Source organism: Acanthochromis polyacanthus, chromosome 21, assembly GCF_021347895.1.
Source record: "Acanthochromis polyacanthus isolate Apoly-LR-REF ecotype Palm Island chromosome 21, KAUST_Apoly_ChrSc, whole genome shotgun sequence".
Classification (NCBI taxonomy): domain Eukaryota; kingdom Metazoa; phylum Chordata; class Actinopteri; family Pomacentridae; genus Acanthochromis; species Acanthochromis polyacanthus.
In genome coordinates, this window is record NC_067133.1 from 9837493 (window position 1) to 9861269 (window position 23777).

A 23777-nucleotide genomic window follows, 5' to 3' on the forward strand; every position below is an offset into this window, starting at 1 on the left:
CATGAAAACAGACCCCAGGTTGAAAAAAACTGAAGTTCCCCTTTAAGAGCAAGTTTAAATTTGAAAATAGCTCGTTGTTTGTGTGGAAGTCGATCAGTTTGTGGTGTAAATTTATGGAATAGTCTCAATGAAGATCTAAAAGTGAGTACAGCTATTAAGCAATTCAACAAAATCTAAAAATGTCATTTCCCCAACACCTTTTTCACTCATGCAGCCCCTTTACCCAGCTCTGTGCTTCACTGTCAGGACTATGCATTCACTGTGATAGTCCTGGTTAGGTTCACAACAAACATGCTGGACTACACCTGAGCCGAACAAAATTATCTTCATCAGACCAAAAAATGTGCTCCCAATGTTCGTCAGGCTTCTTCTAATGTTTAAAACAGACAATGACTTACCGTAGTCTCTGATAACATACAACAATGTTCATGAGCAAAACTGGAAACTATGCAATAAGAGGAAATTTCATTTTCTTGTGCCATATGCTCATATCACCATAAAAAGTAGGTGTTTTTCAGTTTACTGGGTAAAAATAAGCACAACTTTTGAAGATAACAGGAAGCAGTAAGTTATGAAATGCACAGACATGTTGCTGGTAGGAGTTAATAAGCTAAAACTTCACCCTTTTTCACACAGTTTTTTTTTAGTTTCTTTTAATTATGTGTGATTAAATTTCTGTTTTTGCCTTTCTTGTGGCATGCATGGAATAAGTCAATGTATAAATGTTGTGCCTTTGTCATCGTTGTGATTAATTCTCTGTCACCTCTCAGGGAAACTGTGTGGTGATGATTCATGGGAACCCGCTGAAGAAAACCGGCATGTGGGCTTCCCGAGCCTGTGAGATGGAAAGCAACGGCTTCATCTGTCAGAGGCAACAAGGTGTGACATTCAGCAGCAAGCACAATGATGTTATTTACAAGTGAGGGTCACTTTGCAGTCAGAAGTGTATATAAATCATCATATCTGACTTCAGACCAGGATTTAGCTCCGGCTCCGGCCCTCATTCCTGACTCCCTGTCGAAGCCGGTGGAGCTGGGCGGAGTCACCTACCGGGTCGTGCAGAAGCGACTGGACTGGACCGGAGCTCTGCACCTCTGTGCGTCTTTGAATGGGACTCTGGCCACGGTGAAGGATCCCTTCCAGCAAGCTTACCTCACACTGCTCATCAACAGCTTGCACCAGCCAGCCTGGATCGCCCTCTACAACTACGGAGTGAGTTTAATAACCTACAGATATCTCATTATGTTTTACCACATACAGTGAGGAACAGAAGTGAGTCCACTCCTGTGCAATATCACAAAGTCAAATGAAAGTTGAACAGTAGAGTGTTTGCTCATATGTAAAATTAAAAAATAACAATTCAGATTTCTGTTATTAAAAACACAGGCTTAACCATGGAAAGCCAACGCAGCAAAAGTCAGTATACATTACTGACATTCAGACTAATTTTTTTTAACATTTTGAGATGTTCACACATTGTTCAGATACTAATTTCTTGCTGCTATTCAGTAGAGAGGCTGTGTTGCTGTCTTTCTTTTATATATACCCCTCATGCAGCTCAGTATGATCACACTCTCACCTCTGTGCTTCACTGTCAGGACTCTGCATTCACTGTGGTAGTCCGATCAGGTTCACAACAGACATCCTGGACTCCATCTGAGCAGGACAAATTTATACTTATTTATGTCATAGGTTTAACTTTCGTCTTCTTGAGAAACTCTTGTCACCCTCCCACCTCTGTGCTTCACTGTCAGTACTATGCATTCACTGTGTTATCCCCGGTCAGGTTCGGACTAAACATGCTGAGTTCATATGAGCCCAACAAATTGGCCTTCTTTAGCAAAGTACACATATTTGTCCACGTCATAGTTTCAACTTTTTTCTATATTACAACTCTTGTGTGATTTTGTGCTGTGGATGGTTGTCTTGCTGGAATATTTTGGAAAAATCTCACAATCGCATTTTTAAAATTCCTCTGGTAATTCTTTCCCATGTGGAGTCATGATGCAGACATGCAGATAGACAAAGCTGAGAAACTCCTTGCGTTCACAGCCATAGGCGTCAGTTTAGGGGGGGACAGTGGGGATGTGTCCCCCCCCCCCCACTTTTTGTCAGGGGTCATTTTGTCTCCAACACATTCAAATTCTTCACATGTAAGCGGTTGTAAACCCAGTTATTTTCAGCAGTATAGAAAATTCCGACGCTCCTGAACGCACCATCCGCACTCGGCCGAGAGTTGCACAGACATGCAGCACACCTTCGTGAGGTTAAAAAAAAACGTGCAGATGCAAACTTTGTGCCCGTGCCAAGTGGAAGCTCCGACCAGAGGCGTGCAGGGGCAAAATGTTAGCCCAAGAGAATTAGTACTATAGCGGCCCACAGACCCTTCTACCTGCATGTACTGATAGCTTAACAGGTTGAGCCTCTGCCTTTGCTGTGGTGGTTGTGAGTTTGAATCCAGCTTGTGACATTTTGCCGCCGTTCTTTGACATTTTCTCAAAGTGCTTTGGTCTCCATCCCCCCCACTTTTAAAAACAAACTGACGCCCTTGTTCACAGCTCATTTTATAGCCATGTTCATGCAGTTTAGGATGGCTCGAAATCACAGGTGAACTCAGTTTAGCATCATTAATCACATTTTTTGTTGCTTTTGTTGGTCAAAATTTACAATAGAGTTTTTATAAAGTGTTTCTTTTTGGTTCCTAAAACGAAGTACTTGACTATGCAACTCAGAAATTGTGCAGTTATTGAGAGATGATGCAATATTTAGTCATTTGGCATTTAAATGATGTTGCACAGGGGTGTACTGTCTTCTGTTATATACTGCTGTCACAAAAGTTTTTTCAGCGTGTGATGAACTGCAGTAAATTGTAACCCGTGTGTTTTTTTAAATCAGGGACGGAGCTTCACATGGCTGGGTGACAAAGAAGTGGCATATTCCAACTGGAAAGGAGGGGAGCCCAATCAGATGGCTGGATGTGGTCACATGACCACCACAGGACGGTGGACTATGACTCCCTGTGATGCTAAAATGGATGCTGCCATCTGCCAAATCAGTGGTATGAGCCGAACATAACTAAATTTAATGCAATGCTCACATCAAGTCTGGAGAAGGCGGTGACTTATCTCATAAAACATTTCAGCCATGAATCACATTGCTATGTGCTCATCCGCGTTGATTTTCTTCTTCCAGATGAGCCTGTGGTTCACCAGTGGATCTACCCTGGCCTGTGCCCTCAGTCTCTGGGAGAATGGGCGTGGGTGCCGTTCAGAAACCACTGCTACGCCTTCAACCTGCAAACGCTTCGGCTGCAGCAGGATGCACGCACATCCTGCAAGAAAAGTACGGAAACTGACTCTTATTACTTGAAATAATAATGCAAATCCTTTGCCTGGTAAATTTGAATCTATTGTGAGGAAGGGAGAAAGACAGAACCTGAGTGTCACAGTTTATTTATAGCCAGACAGTAAACACAAAACTCTTTTTGATCTGTTTTTTTCTACTAGTTTATTTAGCAGACGCTTTTATCCAAAGCGATCTGAGAGTAGATACAACACAAGCAAGGAACCAGTCAGGAGAAAACAACCTGGATCAGAGCCATGAAACACGTTCAAGTGTGATAATAGGACCGTGGTGTCTGCAGGCAGTGCAGACCTAATAGGATTTTTGCAGTCTGTCAAGTGCAAATGTGCTCAAGGAAGAGCTGTTTTTTTTTCTTTTCTTAAAGACTGAGAGGGATTCTACTGGTTTGGCAACTGCAGCCTTCAGAATTCTTCACTATCACATTAAAAAGTCGACATAATACATTGAGCGACGACCCTCCTCAGATTGAAACTTCAGGGTCTTGTACTACGAAGCAGGATTTGAGGTTAGGTTTAGGTTTAACTCGGGTTTTCACACTAAACCTACTCCTGACCAGATTATACTTGAGATAAGATGATAACGCAAACATCACTTCTCTTGGAAAATGGCTCCACCATTCCTGGAAGATCCTACAGAACTCGGTGCACAGATAGTAGTCTATTGGAGGATCTTAAAGGAGATCATGAGGCTTTAGAGCTGCTGTTTCACAGCCACTGCATTGTTCCATTGGCATTTAAGGGCGTCAGTTTGTTTATAAAAGTGGGGGGGATGGAGACCACAGCACTTTGAGAAAATGTCGAAGAACGGCGGCAAAATGCCATAAGCTGGATTCAAACTCACAACCACCGCACCAAAGGCAGAGGCTCAAGCTGCTAAGCTATCGGTACATGCAGGTAGAAGGATCTGTGGGCCGCTATAGTACTAATTCTCCCGGGCCGAAATTTTGCCCCTGCACGCCTCTGGTCGGAGCTTCCACTTGGCAAGGGGGGAAAATTTAGCATCTGCGCGTTTTTTTTTTGTTGTTTTTTTTTTTTTTAACCTCACGAAGGTGTGCTGCGTGTCTGTGCAACTCTCGACCGAGTGCAGATGGTGCGTTCAGGAGCGTCGGAATTTTCTATACTACTGAAAATAACTGGGTTTACAACGGCTTACATGTGAAGAATATAAATGTGTTGGAGACAAAATGACCCCTGACAAAAAGTGGGGGCCACACGTCCCCACCATCCCCCCCTAAACTGACGCCTATGCCTGACACAGAAACTGATAAAGTGCAAAAGCCTCTCAACTCCATAGCATTTGCAGAACATACTGGTTTAAAAAAGTTTTTTATATTTTTTCTTCACCCTAAACTATTAATCACCACCAAGCAGCTAAAAGAATGAAACTATCTTCTGAAATGTGAAATTCATCCTCTACATCATCCTGAAAATTCTTTCTACAACTTGATTGTTTATTTGTTTTTGTTAGCAGAATAAAGGGACTACGGTCTCTAATTATGTTTTCAATCATGTGTTGGGTGATTATAGTTTAACTGAACATCAAACAGCAACTTGTACATCATTAAAATTTAACTTAAATAGTGCCTTATATGAGGCAGTGACATTGAAAACCACTGTTTTTTGGCAGCTTTTCTTCCTGGTTTATTGCTTTTAGCCTGTATTATAATTTTAAACTCCTCTCCTTAGTTTAGGATTATAGTTGTAGTATAGACTCCTCTATGTTAGACACCCTGGGTCACCTTAGTAAGTTGATAACCAGCTTCTTGTGACCAGTTTAGTAAATAACACAAAGGTGTTTGACCCTAGTAAGGCCGACCATCCTTAAAAAAGTATTTTGTCTCAGAGAACGACTTCACTGATGACGATTTGATGATCAGCATAAATAAACTAGAACCTAAGAGCTCACAGTTGTTTCCTGCAGAGCGTTTCATTCTCCTGCTGCCCGACCCGCCCGGCTCATGACACTGAATTGAAAACTAATTAAAGGCAACACTCCTGACCTTCTCTACAGCACACACGATTGACAAAATGCATCGACACGTCTAAATTTAGACGTGTTTCATTGAGCCGCCGTTCAATCTCGCAGCATGATCAATTGTGCTGTGTTCCATCTGTCTGTTGAAGGTTTTTTTTCCCCTTTCTTTCTCTTCTAGTGGGAGCAGAACTTCTCTCCATCTTGGATGAAACAGAGAATGGATTTGTATGGGAGCACATCCAGAGCTATGCAGAACAGGCACATGGAGCTTGGCTGGGCATCAGCGTCAAAGGTCCAGAAACAGCAGCAGCCGTTTTAACCTTCACATGTTTCCAGCTCATTCATTTCACTCTATTTTTAGGCAAATTGCATTCAGATAGCTTCCCTAATTTAATAAGTTTTACCTGAGTGATTGTGATTTATTTTATAGTATAGTCATTAAACTATTAATTAAGGAGAAGAAACCTGATTAAAACTGTGTCTCTAGTGTCAGATAGATGTGATAAACAAGGTGCCTTATCTTGAGGAAGTTAATTTATTTAAACTGTATCCTTATCAGTCAGAGCAATTACATAATTTGAGTGAGATGAGTGAAAAGATGCTTGGTAAGCTAATGTGGAGATTAAAACTGAGACTGGAAAATGTCAAATTAGGATAAAACTGAGCCCCACGTTCGACCTTGAGGGTGTTTTTAAAGCTCTTTTGAATGTGTTGCTGCCACAGGTAGAGGTCTGGTGTGGAGCGAGGACACCGAGATGTCCTACACCAACTGGGAGACTCATGACGTCGCCTTTTCAGTGCTGTCCATTAATTCCTGCTTCTGGATCCAGAGCAACAGCGGCCTGTGGAAACCGGGATCCTGCAGGAATCGAACGCACGGAGTCATCTGCAAACGGTCTCGAAGTAAGTCCATTCCAGCGCCAAGTTCAGTGGTGCAAATTACAAAGTACAGCTTGTGAGGTACTTTTGCTGGAGTATTTTAATCTTTCTGCCTTCCATTCCACTGCGCTTCAGAGGTGAATGTGGTACTTTATCTAAATTTATCAGACAGCATTTTTAAGTTGAAGGTTTCACATAGTGGAAAATACAATACATTAAAAATACAACACATAGTTAAAGATTAAAGCTTCCAGCCATTATTGGTTTCTTCCAAAAAGCAGACTGTTGTCTGATTCACATTCTAGATAATAGGATACTAAGCTATGACGTTTTTGTGAGTTTTCGACGACATACTACGACTATGACTTTCTGGTGATATTTTGGACCACGTACTAAACTATGATCTTTTGCTATCATTTTTAACGACATCCTAAACACGAAAAGTACTCAGAGAGCGTGGTACTCCACAGAGGCTGTTCAGTCATTGTATCATTTCCGACAAATACACAGCGGTGGATTTGTAGTAGGATCGCAATCATGTGATCATCAGCAGGCAGCTGACGTAGCCTTCACTTGTTGTCATGGTTACAGTGATGGCGTGCCGCTATCTCGCAATGATATAGAAATCTGTAACAAACTATAAGCCGCATCACTGCCGAAATCTAATGAGGTGGTCCTTGTCATTTCTGACCTTTTAGACCTTGTAAATTTCATCCAAATCCGTTAGTCCATTTTTGAGTAATGTCATACACAGACAGACAGATTCACAGATTAACCAACGCACACCGATCGTCACATGACTCCATCACGTTTCTTGGCAGAGTAACTATGATGTTTTGGTCACATTTTGGACGACATACTAAACTATGACGTTTTAATGACATTTTGGACGGCATCCTTTACTATGATATCTTTGGGGACATTGGGATGGCATTCTATCTGTTGCGATTTTGTGAGTTTTTGACGTTTTTGTGACATTTTGGAACACATACTACACTATGACGGTAAGGCCCTTGAACCGATTGCAGTGATGCGGAAAAAAGTCACAGAAAAATCACAGTGGCCTCAATTACATGCAATCAAAATGATACAAGACCATGCAGAAAATACAAGAGCAACGGATTTGTACTGACTGTCCCTTTTTCCATTTGTAGGTGTTGAAACTTCGCCTGTCACATGTAAGTTTGGTTTATCTGTAGCGCAAATATGTGTTTCTGTTGCTTTTTATGACTTGTAATCACAAATTCCTCAAATGTGTGCTGCAAAGTGAATAATCCCATGCTCCATCTTTGTCTAGTGGACGGAGACCACCTGCCCACTCTGATCGTCGTCATGGTGACAGGGCTGGTGTTGGTGGTTCTGATAGTCGCCGTGATCTACTTGTACCGCCGGCGAGCCGTTGGGTCCCGAGGCTCCTATGAAGGGGCCCGATACAGCCGCACCAACTCCAGCATGGCCGAGCAGGCCGAGAAGAACATCCTGGTGTCCGACATGGAGCTGAACGAGCAGCCAGAGTAGCTCAGACCGACCCGGACCGACCCGACACAGGAAGAGGCCGATTCCAATGTGCCGACTCAGAAACACAATGTGGCATGTATGATTATTTTTGTGTCTTTTGAAACCAAAAAGATTCTTAAAGTGCTGAAGGGCTGTGTAGAGCGCAGCAGCAGATGTTCCGATTTCAAATTGAACCCCCAACTTTCTCAAAATCCTCATTTTGCCAAGATTTAACAGTTCTAGCGATTTCACCCCCGATGAATCAGACGCTTCCAACTGCACAAAACCGTAATGGATCTACGGGGAATACATTTTTATTGCAGCTGGATTAAAAACAGTTTTATGAAACAACTCCCTGCTGTCTTCCCTGATGCCAAAGTACATTTTTTTTGCACACTATGTTTTTTTTCCTGTTTTGATTGAAAGACTACAGATTTTACTCAAACTCTTAGCATCCACATTCTTCTACGGGACCAAATCGCCGCATCAGTATTAGCCTGACCTTGTGTTTTTTGTCGTTTTATTGTCCCCCCCAAACACCCCGATGAGTTCGCCATTATCTGTGCAGCTGTAGAGAACTGTTACCCATGATGCTCGTGTGGTTTTGTGAGCCTTGCCTCCCTCCTCGTTTCGGTTCTGACACGTCAGCAGCAGCAGCAGCAGCATCTGTCAGGCGAAGCAGAGGAGGAAATGTGAATGTGTGGAAGGTGACAGGGACCGGTGACCTCAAACTGTCTGTCTGAGGGCAAACACTATAATTGTGCACATAAGTAGAACTTTGCATTGAAAGCTGGTCTTTAAATAGACTGCATTGTGTCTTCTTTTTTCTTTTTTTCTTTTTTTTTTTGGTGCGGCAGGACTGAAAAGTTTCAGACTCACTTTACATTTCGGCACTTTCTGCTATATTATCTAATTCAGTCATCCACCTGCCTTTAGTCATTATCCTTAAGGCGCATTTGCTGCTCTGTGATTCCGAACTTCTGTTTGTTTTGGCTCTTTGTGCCGCCATCTGGAGCTGATTCAGCGTTTCATAAGGACTTTTCTTTCTGTGTGCACAGAGAAAAAAGGGGTTTGCAATTTGATTCATCATTGTAATGGATATTCTCCTCTTTCTTTCTGTCCTTTTTTAATAATGCAGGCTTCATTATGTGAGTTGATTTAAATACCTGACTGGTAAAGCATTCCTATTTTCTATGGGAACACAAAGGAAAACATCCCTCATATGAATGACACAGTTGTATAAAGCCAAAGAATGTTTGCCTTCTTTTTTTGAAGATTTGACCGGAGTTAACGTTCTACTTCCTTCAGCTTTTCGCCTCTTGTCTTTCTGTCTTCCCGCTCAGATAGGAATGCTTTGGAGCCATTTCAGGCTTTTGGTGTTTCGCTGAGCTGCTGTAAAAGAAAAAAAAAGTAAGAAAAAAAACTGTTCTTTTTTTGCTAAGATTGAAGGGGGAAGGGAGTGAAGTCGGCGAGTGTGTTGGAGTGTGTGTGCAGTCTCCAGCTGTGGAATGTTGAGTCGGCAAGAAGAGCTCAGTGGCACGTCTGGAACCAATCAGAGAAGGAGGGCTTTAGGGACACGAAGGGTCAGGAAGAGGGGGAAAGAAAAAGGAAAAAAGCTGAGGAGGAGAGTGAGGAGGAGTCATGGATGTAGGTAGAGGAGTGGATTGGTTCCAGGCTTACCCTGTCCTCTGCTGGTGGGTTTCTGTACAGGTTTGTGTTTTCTATGTATTTGGATGTGAACCGATGGAGGCGACGTGGTGTGAAGGTCCAGCTGTGTTCCCCTAGTGTCTGTGAAGATACCTGAATCACCTGTTCAAATGTTTTTTTGAAAGTTTTTGTGTCATTTTTATATGAAATGAATAAAGTCTATGTTCTCAAAGCTGTTCTCTGGGTTCGTATTCATTCCAAATACACATTAAAACAGCCAATTAGCGTAAAATGTGAACTGTAGTGTTAATGTCTTGCCACAAGAGGGTGCACCTCACCTGTCATATGACAGGCTTAAATCTGACTGACTTAATCTTTTGTCTCAGATTATTTTGTGTTTTCTATTGCACTGTTTACAGAGATGCAATCAACCTACAGCAAACTGCATATTGCAATTCTAATTCACAACAAGACTCCCTCTTCGGTCCGTGTACTTATCTGGTAATTGGATTTTTCGTTCTGAAAAGGGGATTGAAAAACAAAAAAAGAGTGGCTATTTGATTTTCATCCAAAGTTGTTTAAGTCAATCCACTGGACTTTGAGAAAGTTCCTTGAAGACGTTTCACCTCTCATCCAAGAGGCTTTTTCAGTTCTGGTTGGTAGTTCAGATTCCAAAAAGATTCCAAAAGAGTCATCAAGAAAGTTTAATTTTAATTCTGCTTATTAGCTCAGACAAATGTCATTCATGCTAGTTTATAAAAAGTGTACTGCAATCACCTGTCATTTATTTACCACTGTCCATCTGTGCCATTAGACATACAAGTTCATTATGATTTAAGCAAAGCGTATGAAAGCACTGTTTGAACTTTTATTTAATCTGTCTGCTGCTTCGTTGACAACATCAGTGCATCGCTAACAAAAAGTATGCTAATTTATCCAATCAATTAACCAATTACTGATTGATATTGCTGTGCATGTTAAGTAAATTGTTTGAATTAACTGATCAGGCATAACATTATGACCACCAGCCTAATATCGTGTCGGTCTCCTTTATCCTGCTAAAACTCCTTGGTGTATGAACCTTAATAGGCAGAGATGAGCAGTAGCAGGACTCAGATGCTTCAGTAGAAGTACTAAAATCACACTCAAAGTCTTGCTCTGATCAGGAAAATGTACTACAGTCTTAAAATTAAAAGTACTTTGCAGAAAAATGTCTCCTGCCACTGTTATACTTTAATGCAGTACATCATTAGATCATTATTAATAACCCGAACCACCTGCAACTCAAAGAATCCCAGTCACTAAGTAGAATTGGAATCAATACAGACAAAAACCATTCCTCATCTATTTCCATAAACAACTCACCGATGAATCCCATGCTGCGTCCCAACACAAAGATGCCATTCAGAGCTCCAATTTCCACAAACTCATCAGCTTCATCCCTGTCATGAAGACATTGGCATGTTAGAAATCAAAAGACAAGCACTCAGCAAATACATATGCTATAAGTAAGTCCTGATTGTCACGTTAAATTTACTAATTATTTTGGCAGTAAGTACTAATTTCAACCCTTTGTCGTGTTGTTTTTGCTCCCATCACATTTTTACTGACTGAAGGTTTAGTTTTCACTAAAGCTGAAAACTAAACCCTTTGCTGCATGTCGTCCCCCTACTCTTATCCCCATTTCCTGTCACTCTTCACTGCGACGATCACAATAAAGCCGAAAACATTAAAAAAACAAATAACGTCACAGTTTAGTATGTCGTCCAAAATATGCCCAAAAACATCATAGTTGAGGATATCATCCAAAATATGACAAAAACGTCATAGTTTAGTATGTCGTCCAAAATATACGAAAAAAACGTCATCGTTTAGTATGTCGTCCAACAAAGTGGAGCAAGGTGTCCAGATAGCTCAGCTGGTTAAGAAGCTGCTTTATAAACAGAATTATGTCAGAGAGGCAGGTTTGATTCCAGCTCATGATCTTTCACAGCATGGGTTTCCTGTTCTCCTCTCTATCCTTGGTGGAGGTCTGCACTCTCCGAGTGCTTTTCTAGTTTGGTATGTCGTCCGAAATAAGACAATAACGTCATAGTTTAGTATGTCGTCCGAAATAAGACAATAACGTCATTGTTTAGTATGTCGTCCAAAATATGACGAAAATGTCATAGTTTAGTATGTCGTCCAACATGGCACAAAAACGTCATAGTTTAGTATGTTGTCCAAAATATGACGAAAACGTCATAGTTTAGTATGTCGTCCAAAATATGAAGAAAACTTCATAGTTTAGTATGTCGTCCAACATGGCACAAAAACATGATAGTTTAGTATGTTGTCCAAAATATGACGAAAACGTCATAGTTTAGTATGTCGTCCAACATGGCACAAAAACATCATAGTTTTGTATATTGTCCAAAATATGACAAAAATATCATAGCTTAGTATGTCATCCAAAATATGACAAAACTGTCATAGTTTAGGATGTTGTCCAAAATATGCGAAAAAACTTCATCGTTTAGTATGTCGTCCAACAAAGTGGAGCAAGGTGTCCAGATAGCTCAGCTGGTTAAGAAGCTGATTCATAAACAGAATTATGTCAGAGAGGCAGGTTCGATTCCAGCTCATGACCTTTCACTGCATGGGTTTCCTGTTCTCCTCTCTATCCTTGGTGGAGGTCTGCACTCTCCGAGTGCTTTTCTAGTTTGGTATGTCGTCCGAAATAAGACAATAACGTCATTGTTTAGTATGTCGTCCAAAATATGACGAAAATGTCATAGTTTAGTATGTCGTCCAACATGGCACAAAAACGTCATAGTTTAGTATGTTGTCCAAAATATGACGAAAACGTCATAGTTTAGTATGTCGTCCAAAATAAGACAATAACGTCATAGTTTCGTATGTCGTCCAAAATATGACGAAAACGTCATAGTTTAGTATGTCGTCCAACATGGCACAAAAACGTCATAGTTTAGTATGTTGTCCAAAATATGACGAAAACGTCATAGTTTAGTATGTCGTCCAAAATATGAAGAAAACTTCATAGTTTAGTATGTCGTCCAACATGGCACAAAAACATGATAGTTTAGTATGTTGTCCAAAATATGACGAAAACGTCATCGTTTAGTATGTCGTCCAACAAAGTGGAGCAAGGTGTCCAGATAGCTCAGCTGGTTAAGAAGCTGAGTCATAAACAGAATTATGTCAGAGAGGCAGGTTCGATTCCAGCTCATGATCTTTCACTGCATGGGTTTCCTGTTCTCCTCTCTGTCCTTGGCGGAGGTCTGCACTCTCTGAGTGCTTTTCTAGTTTGGTATGTTGTCCAACATGGCACAAAAATGTCATAGTTTAGTATGTTGTCCAAAATATGACAAAAACGTCATAGTTTAGTATTTCGTCCTAAATATGAAGAAAACTTCATAGTTTAGTATGTTGTCCAAAATATGACAAAAACGTCATAGTTTAGTACGTCGTCCTAAATATGAAGAAAACTTCATAGTTTAGTATGTCGTCCAAAATATGACAAAACTGTCATAGTTTAGTATGTCGTCCAAAATATGCGAAAAAACGTCATCGTTTAGTATGTCGTCCAACAAAGTGGAGCAAGGTGTCCAGATAGCTCAGCTGGTTAAGAAGCTGATTCATAAACAGAATTATGTCAGAGAGGCAGGTTCGATTCCAGCTCATGACCTTTCACTGCATGGGTTTCCTGTTCTCCTCTCTATCCTTGGCGGAGGTCTGCACTCTCTGAGTGCTTTTCTAGTTTGGTATGTCGTCCGAAATAAGACAATAACGTCATAGTTTAGTATGTCGTCCGAAATAAGACAATAACGTCATAGTTTAGTATGTCGTCCAAAATATGACCAAAAATGTCATAGTTTAGTATATCGTCCAAAATATGACAAAAATGTCATAGTTTTGTATGTCGTCCAAAATACGACAAAAATGTCATAGTTTTGTATGTCGTCCAAAATATGACAAAAATGTCATTGTTTAGTATGTTGTTCAAAATATGAAAAAAATGTCATAGTTTAGTATAAAATGGTAAATGTTTGTATTTATATGGCGCTTTTATCCAAAGTGCTTTACATGATACGTCACATTCACACACTGATGGCGGAAGCTGCCATGCAAGGCACTAACCACAACCCACCAGAAGTAATTAGGGGTTCGTTATCTTGCTCAGGGACACCTCGACATGAGCTTGACGGGCCGAGGATCGAACCTGTAACCTTCCAGTTACAAGACAGCCATGCAACCCACTGAGCCACGTCACCAAATCACAGCAACTAAAACATGACCAAATATGTCATTGTATAGTATGTCATCCAAAATATGACAAAAACGTCATAGTTTGGTATGTCGTCCAAAAAATGACCAAAAATGTCATAGTTTAGTATGTCGTCCAAAATATGACAAAAAGGTCATAGTTTAGTATGTCATCCAACACGACAACAACGTCATAGTTTAGTATATCGTCCAAAATATGACAAAAATGTCATAATTTTGTATGTCGTCCAAAAAATGACCAAAAACATCATAGTTTAGTATGTCATTCCAAAATATGACAAAAATGTCATAGTTAAGTATATCGTCCAAAATATGCCCAACAACGTCATAGTTTATTAAATTGTCCAAAATATCACCAAAAACGTCATCATGTAGTATGTTGTCCAAAATATGAAAAAAAATCATAGTTTAGTATGTCGTCCAAAATATTAAGAAAACGTCATAGTTTAGTATGTTGTCCAAAATATGACAAAAATGTCATAGTTTAGTATGTCGTCCAAAATATGACGAAAACGTCATCTTTAATATGTCGTCTAAAATATGACAAAAATGTCATAGTTAAGGGTACCCATATAGCTCATTGGGTTAAGTGGGTGACCCATGTTCTGGGGCTGGTCTCCAATGCAGCAGTCCGGGTTTGATTCCAGCCTGTGGCCCTTTGCTGTATGTCTTACCCCCATTCCCTGTTACTCTCCACTGTGACTATCACAATAAAGCTGAAAACAAGTAATATAACAGTTTAGTATACAGTTCAAAATATGACAAATACGTCATAGTTTAGTATGTCGTCCAACAAACTGGAGCAAGGTGTCCAGATAGCTCAACTGGTTAAGAAAGTGATTCGTAAATAGAACTGTGTTAGAGATGTGGGTTTGGTTCCAGCTCATGATCTTTCACTGCATGGGTTTCCTGTTTTCCTCTCTATCCTTGGAGGAGGTCTGCACTCTCTGAGTGCTTTTCTAGTTTGGTATGTCGTCCAAAATATGACAAAAATGTCATCGTTTAGTATGTCGTCCAAAATATCACCAAAAACGTCATAGTTTAGTATGTCGTGCAAAATATGACAAAAATGTCATAGTTTAATATGTCATCCAAAATATGACAAAAACGTCATCGTTTAGTATGTCGTCCAAAATATCACCAAAACATCATCGTATAGCATATTTTCCAAAATAAGCCCAAAAACGTCATAGTTTAGTATGTCATTCCAAAATATGGCAAAAACGTCATAGTTTAGTATATCATCCAAAATATGACAAAAATTTTATCGTTTAGTATGTCGTCCAAAATATGACAAAAACGTCATCGTTTAGTATACCGTCCAAAATATGCCCAAAGATGTCATAGTTTAGTATGTCATCCAAAATGGCACAAAAACATGATATTTTAGTATGTGGTCCAAAATATGCCCATAAACATCATAGTTTCGTATGTCGTCCAAAATATGACAAAAAGGTCATAGTTTAGTATGTCGTCCAAAATATGCGAAAAAACGTCATAGTTTAGTATGTCATCCAAAACATGAAGAAAACATCATAGTTTAGTATGTCATCCAAAATATGACAAAAATGTCATAGTTTAGTATGTCGTCCAAAATATGCGAAAAAACGTCATAGTTTAGTATGTCGTCCAAAACATGAAGAAAACATCATAGTTTAGTATGTCATCCAAAATATGACAAAAACATCATCGTTCAGTATATCGTCCAAAATATGCCCAAAAACATCATAGTTTAGTATGGCGTCTAAAATATGACAAAAACCTCATAGTTTTATAATGTCATTCCAAAATATGACAAATACGTCATAGTTTAGTATGTCGTCCAACAAACTGGAGCAAGGTGTCCAGATAGCTCAACTGGTTAAGAAAGTGATTCGTAAATAGAACTGTGTTAGAGATGCAGGTTTGGTTCCAGCTCATGATCTTTCACTGCATGGGTTTCCTGTTTTCCTCTCTATCCTTGGAGGAGGTCTGCACTCTCTGAGTGCTTTTCTAGTTTGGTATGTCGTCCAAAATATGACAAAAATGTCATCGTTTAGTATGTCGTCCAAAATATCACCAAAAACGTCATAGTTTAGTATGTCATGCAAAATATGACAAAAATGTCATAGTTTAATATGTCATCCAAAATATGACAAAAACGTCATCGTTTAGTATGTCGTCCAAAATATCACCAAAAACATCATCGTATAGTATATTTTCCAAAATAAGCCCAAAAACGTCATAGTTTAGTATGTCATTCCAAAATATGGCAAAAACGTCATAGTTTAGTATATCATCCAAAATATGACAAAATTTTATCGTTTAGTATGTCGTCCAAAATATGACAAAAACGTCATCGTTTAGTATACCATCCAAAATATGCCCAAAGATGTCATAGTTTAGTATGTCATCCAAAATGGCACAAAAACATGATATTTTAGTATGTTGTCCAAAATATGCCCATAAACATCATAGTTTCGTATGTCGTCCAAAATATGACAAAAAGGTCATAGTTTAGTATGTCGTCCAAAATATACGAAAAAACGTCATAGTTTAGTATGTCATCCAAAACATGAAGAAAACATCATAGTTTAGTATGTCATCCAAAATATGACAAAAATGTCATAGTTTAGTATGTCGTCCAAAATATGCGAAAAAACGTCATAGTTTAGTATGTCGTCCAAAACATGAAGAAAACATCATAGTTTAGTATGTCATCCAAAATATGACAAAAACATCATCGTTCAGTATATCGTCCAAAATATGCCCAAAAACATCATAGTTTAGTATGGCGTCTAAAATATGACAAAAACCTCATAGTTTTATAATGTCATTCCAAAATATGACAAAAATGTCATAGTTTAGTATTTCGTCCGAAACATTACAAAAATGACGTAGTTTAGTATATCGTGCAAAATATGCCAAAAAATGTTATGGTTTAGTATGTCGTCCAAAATATGATAAAAATGTCATCATTTAGTATATCGTCCAAAATATGACAAAAATGTCATCGTTTAGTAAGTCGTCCAAAATATGACAAAAATGTCATAGTTTAGTATGTCGGCCAAAATATGACCCAAAACATCATCGTTTAGTAAGTCGTCCAAAATACGAAGAAAACGTCATAGTTTAGTATGTCATCCAAAATATGGCCAAAAACATGATCGTTGAGTATGTCTTTAAAAATATGACAAAAATGTCATAGCTTAGTATGTCATCCAAAATATGAAGAAAACATCATAGGTTAGTTTGTCATCCAAAATATGACAAAAATGTCATAATTTAATATGTCATCCAAAATATGACCAAAAACGTCATCGTTTTAGTATATCGTCCAAAATATGCCCAAAAACGTCATAGTTTAGTATGTCATCTAAAATATGACAAAAACCTCATAGTTTTAGTATGTCATTCCAAAATATGACAAAAATGTCATAGTTTAGTATTTCGTCCGAAACATTACAAAAACGACGTAGTTTAGTATGTCATCCAAAATATGACCAAAAACATCATCGTTTAGTATGTCGTCGAAAATATGACAAAAATATGACAAAAACGTCATAGTTTAGTATGTCGTCTAACATGGCACAAAAATGTCATAGTTTAGCACGTCGTCCAAAATGGCACAAAAACATTATACTTCAGTACGTTGTCCAAAATGGCAACAAAAGTCATAGTTTCATATTTTGTCCAAAATGTCATGAAAACATCATCATAGTTTAGTATGTCGTCCGAAATGTGAATAAAAACGCCACAGTTTAGAATGTCGTCCAAAATGGCAAAACACGTCATAGTTCAGTTTGTCGTCCATAATAGAATAAAAAGTCATATTTTTTTATGTCACGCAAAATGTGGAAATGAAATCATTGGTTAGTATGTCGTCCAAAATGGCATAAAAATGTCATAGTTTAGTATGTCGTCCACAATGTGAATAAAAACGTCATAGTTTAGTATGTCTTCCAAAATGACAATAAACATCATAGTTTAGTATGTCGTCCAAAATGGCGTCAAAACATCATAGTTTAGTATGTTGTCCAACATTGCAAAAAAAATGTCATAGTTTTGTATGTCGTCCGAAATGTGAGTAAAAACATCATAGTTTAGTATGTCGTCCAAATTGGCATGAGAACATCATAGTTTAGTATGTCGTAAAATTATTTTTGTTTCAGACTTCGGACGACAGACTAAATAATGATGTTTTTGTGACACCTTGGAGAACATACTATACTTTGTTACTTTTCGGATGACATACTAAACTGATCTTTTTTCAGATTCTCGACAACATCCTGAACTATGACGCTATTGTGACATTTCGGACGACATACTAAACTATGACGTTTTTGTGTGATTGTGGATGACATGCTAAACTATGACTTTTTTTTCTATTTAGGACATCATAGTAAACTACAATATACAACAACATGACTTATTTTTTTAAACATTTTTTTAACCCAATCTATACCACAACGTTTTAGTGACATCTTTCACCACATACTACGCTTTAATGTTTTTGTACCAGTGAAAATATATATTTAGATGTTACCTAATGGAGACAATGTGGTGTGACGATCCAGATTTGTCCCACTAGTGTCTGTGGTCATTCCTCAAGCAGCTGTTCACATCTTTGTTTTCAAAGGTTTAGTGTCACTTTTATATTGAAATGAATAATATCTCTGTTCTCAAATCCCTGTTTTTTTTAAATCATTGCCAACAGAATTGAAAATGGACCTGATTAACTTAAAATGTGAACTGCAGGGTTGATGTTTGTCCACAAGAGGGCACACCTCACCTACAACACGAGATTTCTTCAAATAATTTTCCATCTGATTGACTTATTCTTTTGTCTCACAGATCATTTTGTTTCCTATTGTAATGTTTACAGAGATGCAACCAAGCTACACCTAACTGCATATTGCAGTTCTAATTCACAACAAGACTCCCTCTTCCTTATTGACTGTGATTCTGCTCTCACTTTCCTTATGACTGGAGCTTGTTAAGTAGAGTCACTCTGTGGTAATCATCTGTGATTTTGCAATAGCTACATTACATTTATTTAACAGCACTGCAAATCATGCTTAAGGTCGTGTCATTAAAATCAAGGCCTCTTTTATAAGGAAGACCTGGGAAGTAGGAATAATATTTACAGCCACAAAAACAGAGTGCAAGAAAGCATGACAGCAGTTAAAGATATATAAAAGCAGATAAGCAGCAAATACGTGCTATGCTTACTAACTGCTGAGATTAACAAACACAATGAAGTGAGTATACTCCTGTGCACGTAAATGTCAAATGTTTCAAAACTGCATCATCTATCAATAACTGCATCATTTCGAAATGAAACAGTCGAATATTTCCTTTTACGAACAGCCAAAAACAAATACCTCAGAAAGACTATTTCAAATACAGGCCCAAAACTAGAAAGCCAGTGCAACAAATGGGAATCCATCTGTGATTTCCAATCAAACTAACTCCATGAACGTGTTTCTAAAATAAGCTGTAAACAGCAGAATCTTCCCAGTTTTGAACTTAAGGACTGTTTGTATCTGTATGTCTGCATCATGGCTCCACATGGAAAAGAATCAGTAAAGGAATTTTAAAAATGTGATTGTGAGACTTAACAAAAATGGAAAAGGACACAGGACGATCAACTAAACCCCGTCCACACGAAGACGAAACGAGATCTAAACGCATAAGTTTCTTGCCGAATCTGTGTATCATCCACACGAAGACGGCGTTTTGTGGGTCTGTAAACGATCATTTTTGAAAACGGGTTCCAGAGTGGAAAGATTTTGAAACGCCGTTTACGTAGCTCCATGTGTACGGGCGATCTGCTGCTTTTCAGAAACACTTGCATCATAGTTTCGTATCTTTATTGACAGGCATGCACCACACGCGGCCACGACAACAACAATGGCAGCGTACAGCGTAGCAACTGTGCTGATGAAGCTCTCTGTTTACAACTTTTGCCGCAAGTGCGCATTCCTACAGTTTTTTTCTTCTGTTTGCGCGTTTCCGTCTTATCGTTACAGCGCCCCTAGAGGTCTGGCATGTGTTTTACAGCGTTTCCATGCGTATCGAGTGCATTCGTGTAGACGCACACAATTTCTGAGACGCCTTCGTCTTTACGGCGATCGTTTTTGAAACTGTTCAGCATTTCGTCTTCGTGTGGACGGGGCCTAAAACACAGTGGAACAGCTGTAGCCGTAATCAGAAGGTATCAAAGGAGCTACAGTACAGTGCCACTAATCAGAGCTGCAGTGGTCTTCCTCCAAAATTGACGCCATGGACAGTGAACTACTCTCACAATCAGCCTGTGAAAAATAAACGAGCAGCTGCTTCAGACTTTACCCTGGGGATTATTGATGAAAATGAGATTTCCTCTAACAGCTCAGACAGTGTGAAGGACAGTTCATGATGTCAACCTCTATGGACGACATCCAACTGGCCTGCTGTTCAAAGCCAAACTGCCAGATTAAACTTTGCTAAAGAGCATGAAAAAAAAGCCTGATGACTGTTAGGAGCACATTCTTTGGTCTAATGACATCAAAATTGATTTATACCGTGAATGCATTGACCTGACAGTGAAGTACGGAGATGGGAAATCCAGGCCAGGACTTTACTAGTTGAGGAAAAAATATATATTGAATTGAAAGGTTTCCCTGACAACAGCTGAAGGAAATTATAAATGATGACATACTGTACAGTTTTTGTGCATGTTATGTTTTTTGCAGCTAGCTTTTTATCTTGATTACATTACATTGTAAAACTTCAAGGAGAATTTAGTCAAAACAACTAGTATTTTATCGTTTATTAAATTATAAAAAACTTTCCCTTATAACAACTAAAAGAAATTAAAAATTCCTACGTACAGTGTAATGCAGTTGAGTGCATGTAGCGTTTTCTGCAGCCTATTTTTAATCTTGCTTACACTACACTGTAAAACATCACGAAGGAATTTTGTCAAATCAAATCATCTTTTCTTGTTTAAGAATAGACACATATTTTACGCTTTCCTAACAACAACTGACATTTTTACATTACAGTTTGTGTGATGTAATATATTTTTGGAGCCAACTTTTCATCTTAATTACATTACACGCTAAAACGTCTTGAAGAAGTTGAGTCAAATCAACTAATCTTTCTAGTTTAAAGTAAAATAATGACTTTTGCTCATTTCTGGCTGACTAGATGACTCCCAGTCTGATGAAACTTGAAGGAGAAGAATATTCCAGCATGAGAACCATCCAAAAAAACAACAGCACACAAAAATTTCTAACATAAAACAAAGGGAAAGCTCCGGCATGTACAAGTACTGTATGTGTACATTGCTAAAGAAGGCGAATTTGTTGGGCTCATATGGACTCAGTATGTTTAGTGTGAACCTGTAGATGCATAGTCCTGACGGTGAAGCACAGGATTATAAAGAGAAAGACAGAGCAACACAACCCCTCCAGCAAAGAGCTGCTGAAAAAATGGAAGAATGGCTGAACATTTATGCAAAGATTTGTTGAGGACAATAGAATCTGTCTTCAAAAATTAGGGTAGACTCTCAGTAATGAAAGGTTTGCTGTCGTTTGCTGCCTTGAGCTCCTACTGGATGCTTAATATTTTACATCTAAACGGAGCAAATAACTCCACTGTTCAACTTAGAAGTGATGAAATTCCTGTAAGGGGATTCAATTTTCATCTGCAACACCTTGAAATACAATATCATGCAAGTCGATACAGTGGTCAGGCGGTGTGGTTGGGAATTTTATGAAATCAGTTTAAGAAAATCAATCGTAAATGCTGTGGGCATGTTGTGAAATTTCATTATGTTTGCATTACACAGTGCGGGAGCCTCTGTTAGTTGCCTCCGCCTCCTATTTATCCTTCATTTAGTGTCTCGTTAAAGAGTTTTCTTTCTCGTGCAGTGCAGCTTCTTTTCTCATGCTGCAAGTTCCTATACCACCTCTTCACCTGTGCTCAGTCTGTTAGTCTTTCAGTGTTTATCCAATTCCAGCTCCTCCATCCTGCAGCTGGACCAGCAGGGAGTGGCTTTTCTGGGAGTGCGATGGCAGCATTTGGCCTCTCGCTGCCAGAGACCTGAACCTCTGCAGAGCCACATCTGAGCCACCAAATTGCTTGTTATTCAAATCAAAGCGGCTCCGTGTAATCCATCTCACTTAGGGTGGGTGTCAGCGCTCATCCGACCGCTCGCCGCAGGCTCTCGCTTTAAAGCATCCAGGGGTTATGTACTCCAAGAGTTCTGTTTAGAAGTTCCACAGCTCTGACACCTGTCGTTTTCAATGCGTCACCAGCGTACAGAACCGTCAAGGAACTTTTTGCTTACTCTTTAAACATTATTTTTCAGTTTTTGGTGAATTCAGCTCGAGCTTTCCTGAATGACAATAGCAGTTTGCAGTCTAAATGCTTTGCCATGTCGTGTTTATCTTTGGCTGCACTGCACCTTAATATTTCTGTCCTTGCTGTTAGTTAGCAAAAGCTGCCAGGAACTTGGTTATTTCTCACAACACCTGAGAATCATAATATATTCAGAGATTTCACTTGCAACAACTGAAGGAAATTTACAATTACATCATAAAATGCTATGAAAAAAGTCCATCACATCAACTAATCTTTGCTAGTTTATTGAAAAAATTAGAAACTTATACTAGCATTCAAAAGTTTGGGGTCACCCAGTCATGAAAACTCACACTTTTATTCATGTGGTAACATAATTGCACAATGGTTTTCTGATCATCAATTAACCTTTCAACACCATTAGCTAACACAATGTAGCATTAGAACACAGTGATGGTTGCTGGAAATGTTCCTCTGTATCCCTGTGTAGATATTCCATTAAAAATCGGCTGTTTCCAGCTAGAATAGTCATTTGACACAGTAACAATGTCTAGACTGGATTCATTCCTTTATTTCTTATGGTGTTATATTCATTTAAAAAATGCTTTTCTTTAAAATAAGAATATTTCTACATTACATTATATTAACATTACACTTTGTGTGCATGTAATGTTTTTTGCAGCCAACTTGTCATCTTAATTACATTACACTGTAAAACATCTTGAAGAAGCTAAATCAAATCAACTCATCTTTTCTAGTGAATGTAAAAAAAGATTTTTTTTCTCATTTCTAGTTAATTGGACTTAAAATGTCTCTTTTTTTTTATCATTTTAGATAACTTTAGAACATAAAAACACGGGTTCTTAAAATTGGATGCAATAAGGAGTTGAATGAATGAACAGTTGTGAGTTCACTGAACTCATTAAATTTAGTTTATATAAAAGAAAACTAGCATATAAGCAGATTTTGCAGGATGTATTGTTAAAGAGAAATTCTTCTCTTGGTTGTTTACTTAAACAGACGTGGTGGAAACCTGCTCTGTGTCTTATTTTCAGTAAATTACGGTGATTTTGTTCAGAACAATCACAACTATTCTAACTATGACAAAGGCTTTAGTTTCTACATCTGCAGATCGATGATTTATCTCACTGTCTGGCTTCAACAGCTGAAGAAGAAACTCCTTAAAATTAGAAAATGTAAAAGTGAAGCAGCTCTGTAACCTCTGGCTTTCTCTCTAATTGATTCAACTTTGAAGTTTATTGACCTCTTTCTGAAGTTTGGTCAATTTAACTCACAGTTTTACGCTTTCACAGCCCAGACAGTGACTTTGAGCTAATTAATTACCCAAAAGCAGACTTTAAGTTACATTTTGAGGCATCAGGGGAACTTAAGTTTGTCAGCTGAACTAACCTTAAATGATTTCCAGGGTGGTTTATTAGCAGTCTTTGCCTATGCTTGATTCTGGCTTTCTGCCCTTATTTCTCTTTTTAATAATGAAGAAGTACACAGCACTGAAAGGCCTTGTGGGTAATTTAAAAGCGTTGGGTTGAGGTGACACTTGGCCTGTGGTAGCCTATGGCCTCCCTTGATGCCGGAGGCGTTTGAACACACCTGTGTGGGAGTTTAAAAGCAGGTAGCCAGTGGCAGCAGGGAGTCAACACAACAATTTCCCTGCTTCAGTTACCCTCCGAGACACTCGAGCAAAACCCTTCATGATTAATTAACCGACAAAAGAGGCGAGAAACCAGGACAAAACTCTTCAAACAGCTCGGCTCATACCTAATCAATATCCTCTTAATTTGAGG

General features: G+C 38.7%; 1 protein-coding gene across 1 annotated transcript in view; it reads left to right on the forward strand.

The window, feature by feature from the left end:
- mrc2 (mannose receptor, C type 2) overlaps positions 1 to 9592 on the forward strand; it is a 49296-nt gene extending 39704 nt beyond the window's left edge. The window contains 8 exon segments of the mRNA XM_022193628.2: positions 771 to 879; positions 974 to 1212; positions 2896 to 3058; positions 3193 to 3342; positions 5516 to 5629; positions 6061 to 6240; positions 7371 to 7394; positions 7514 to 9592. Coding sequence (XP_022049320.2) covers positions 771 to 879; positions 974 to 1212; positions 2896 to 3058; positions 3193 to 3342; positions 5516 to 5629; positions 6061 to 6240; positions 7371 to 7394; positions 7514 to 7734 — 1200 coding nt within the window. The 3' untranslated portion in view covers positions 7735 to 9592.
- The last annotated feature ends 14185 nt before the right edge of the window (positions 9593 to 23777 follow it).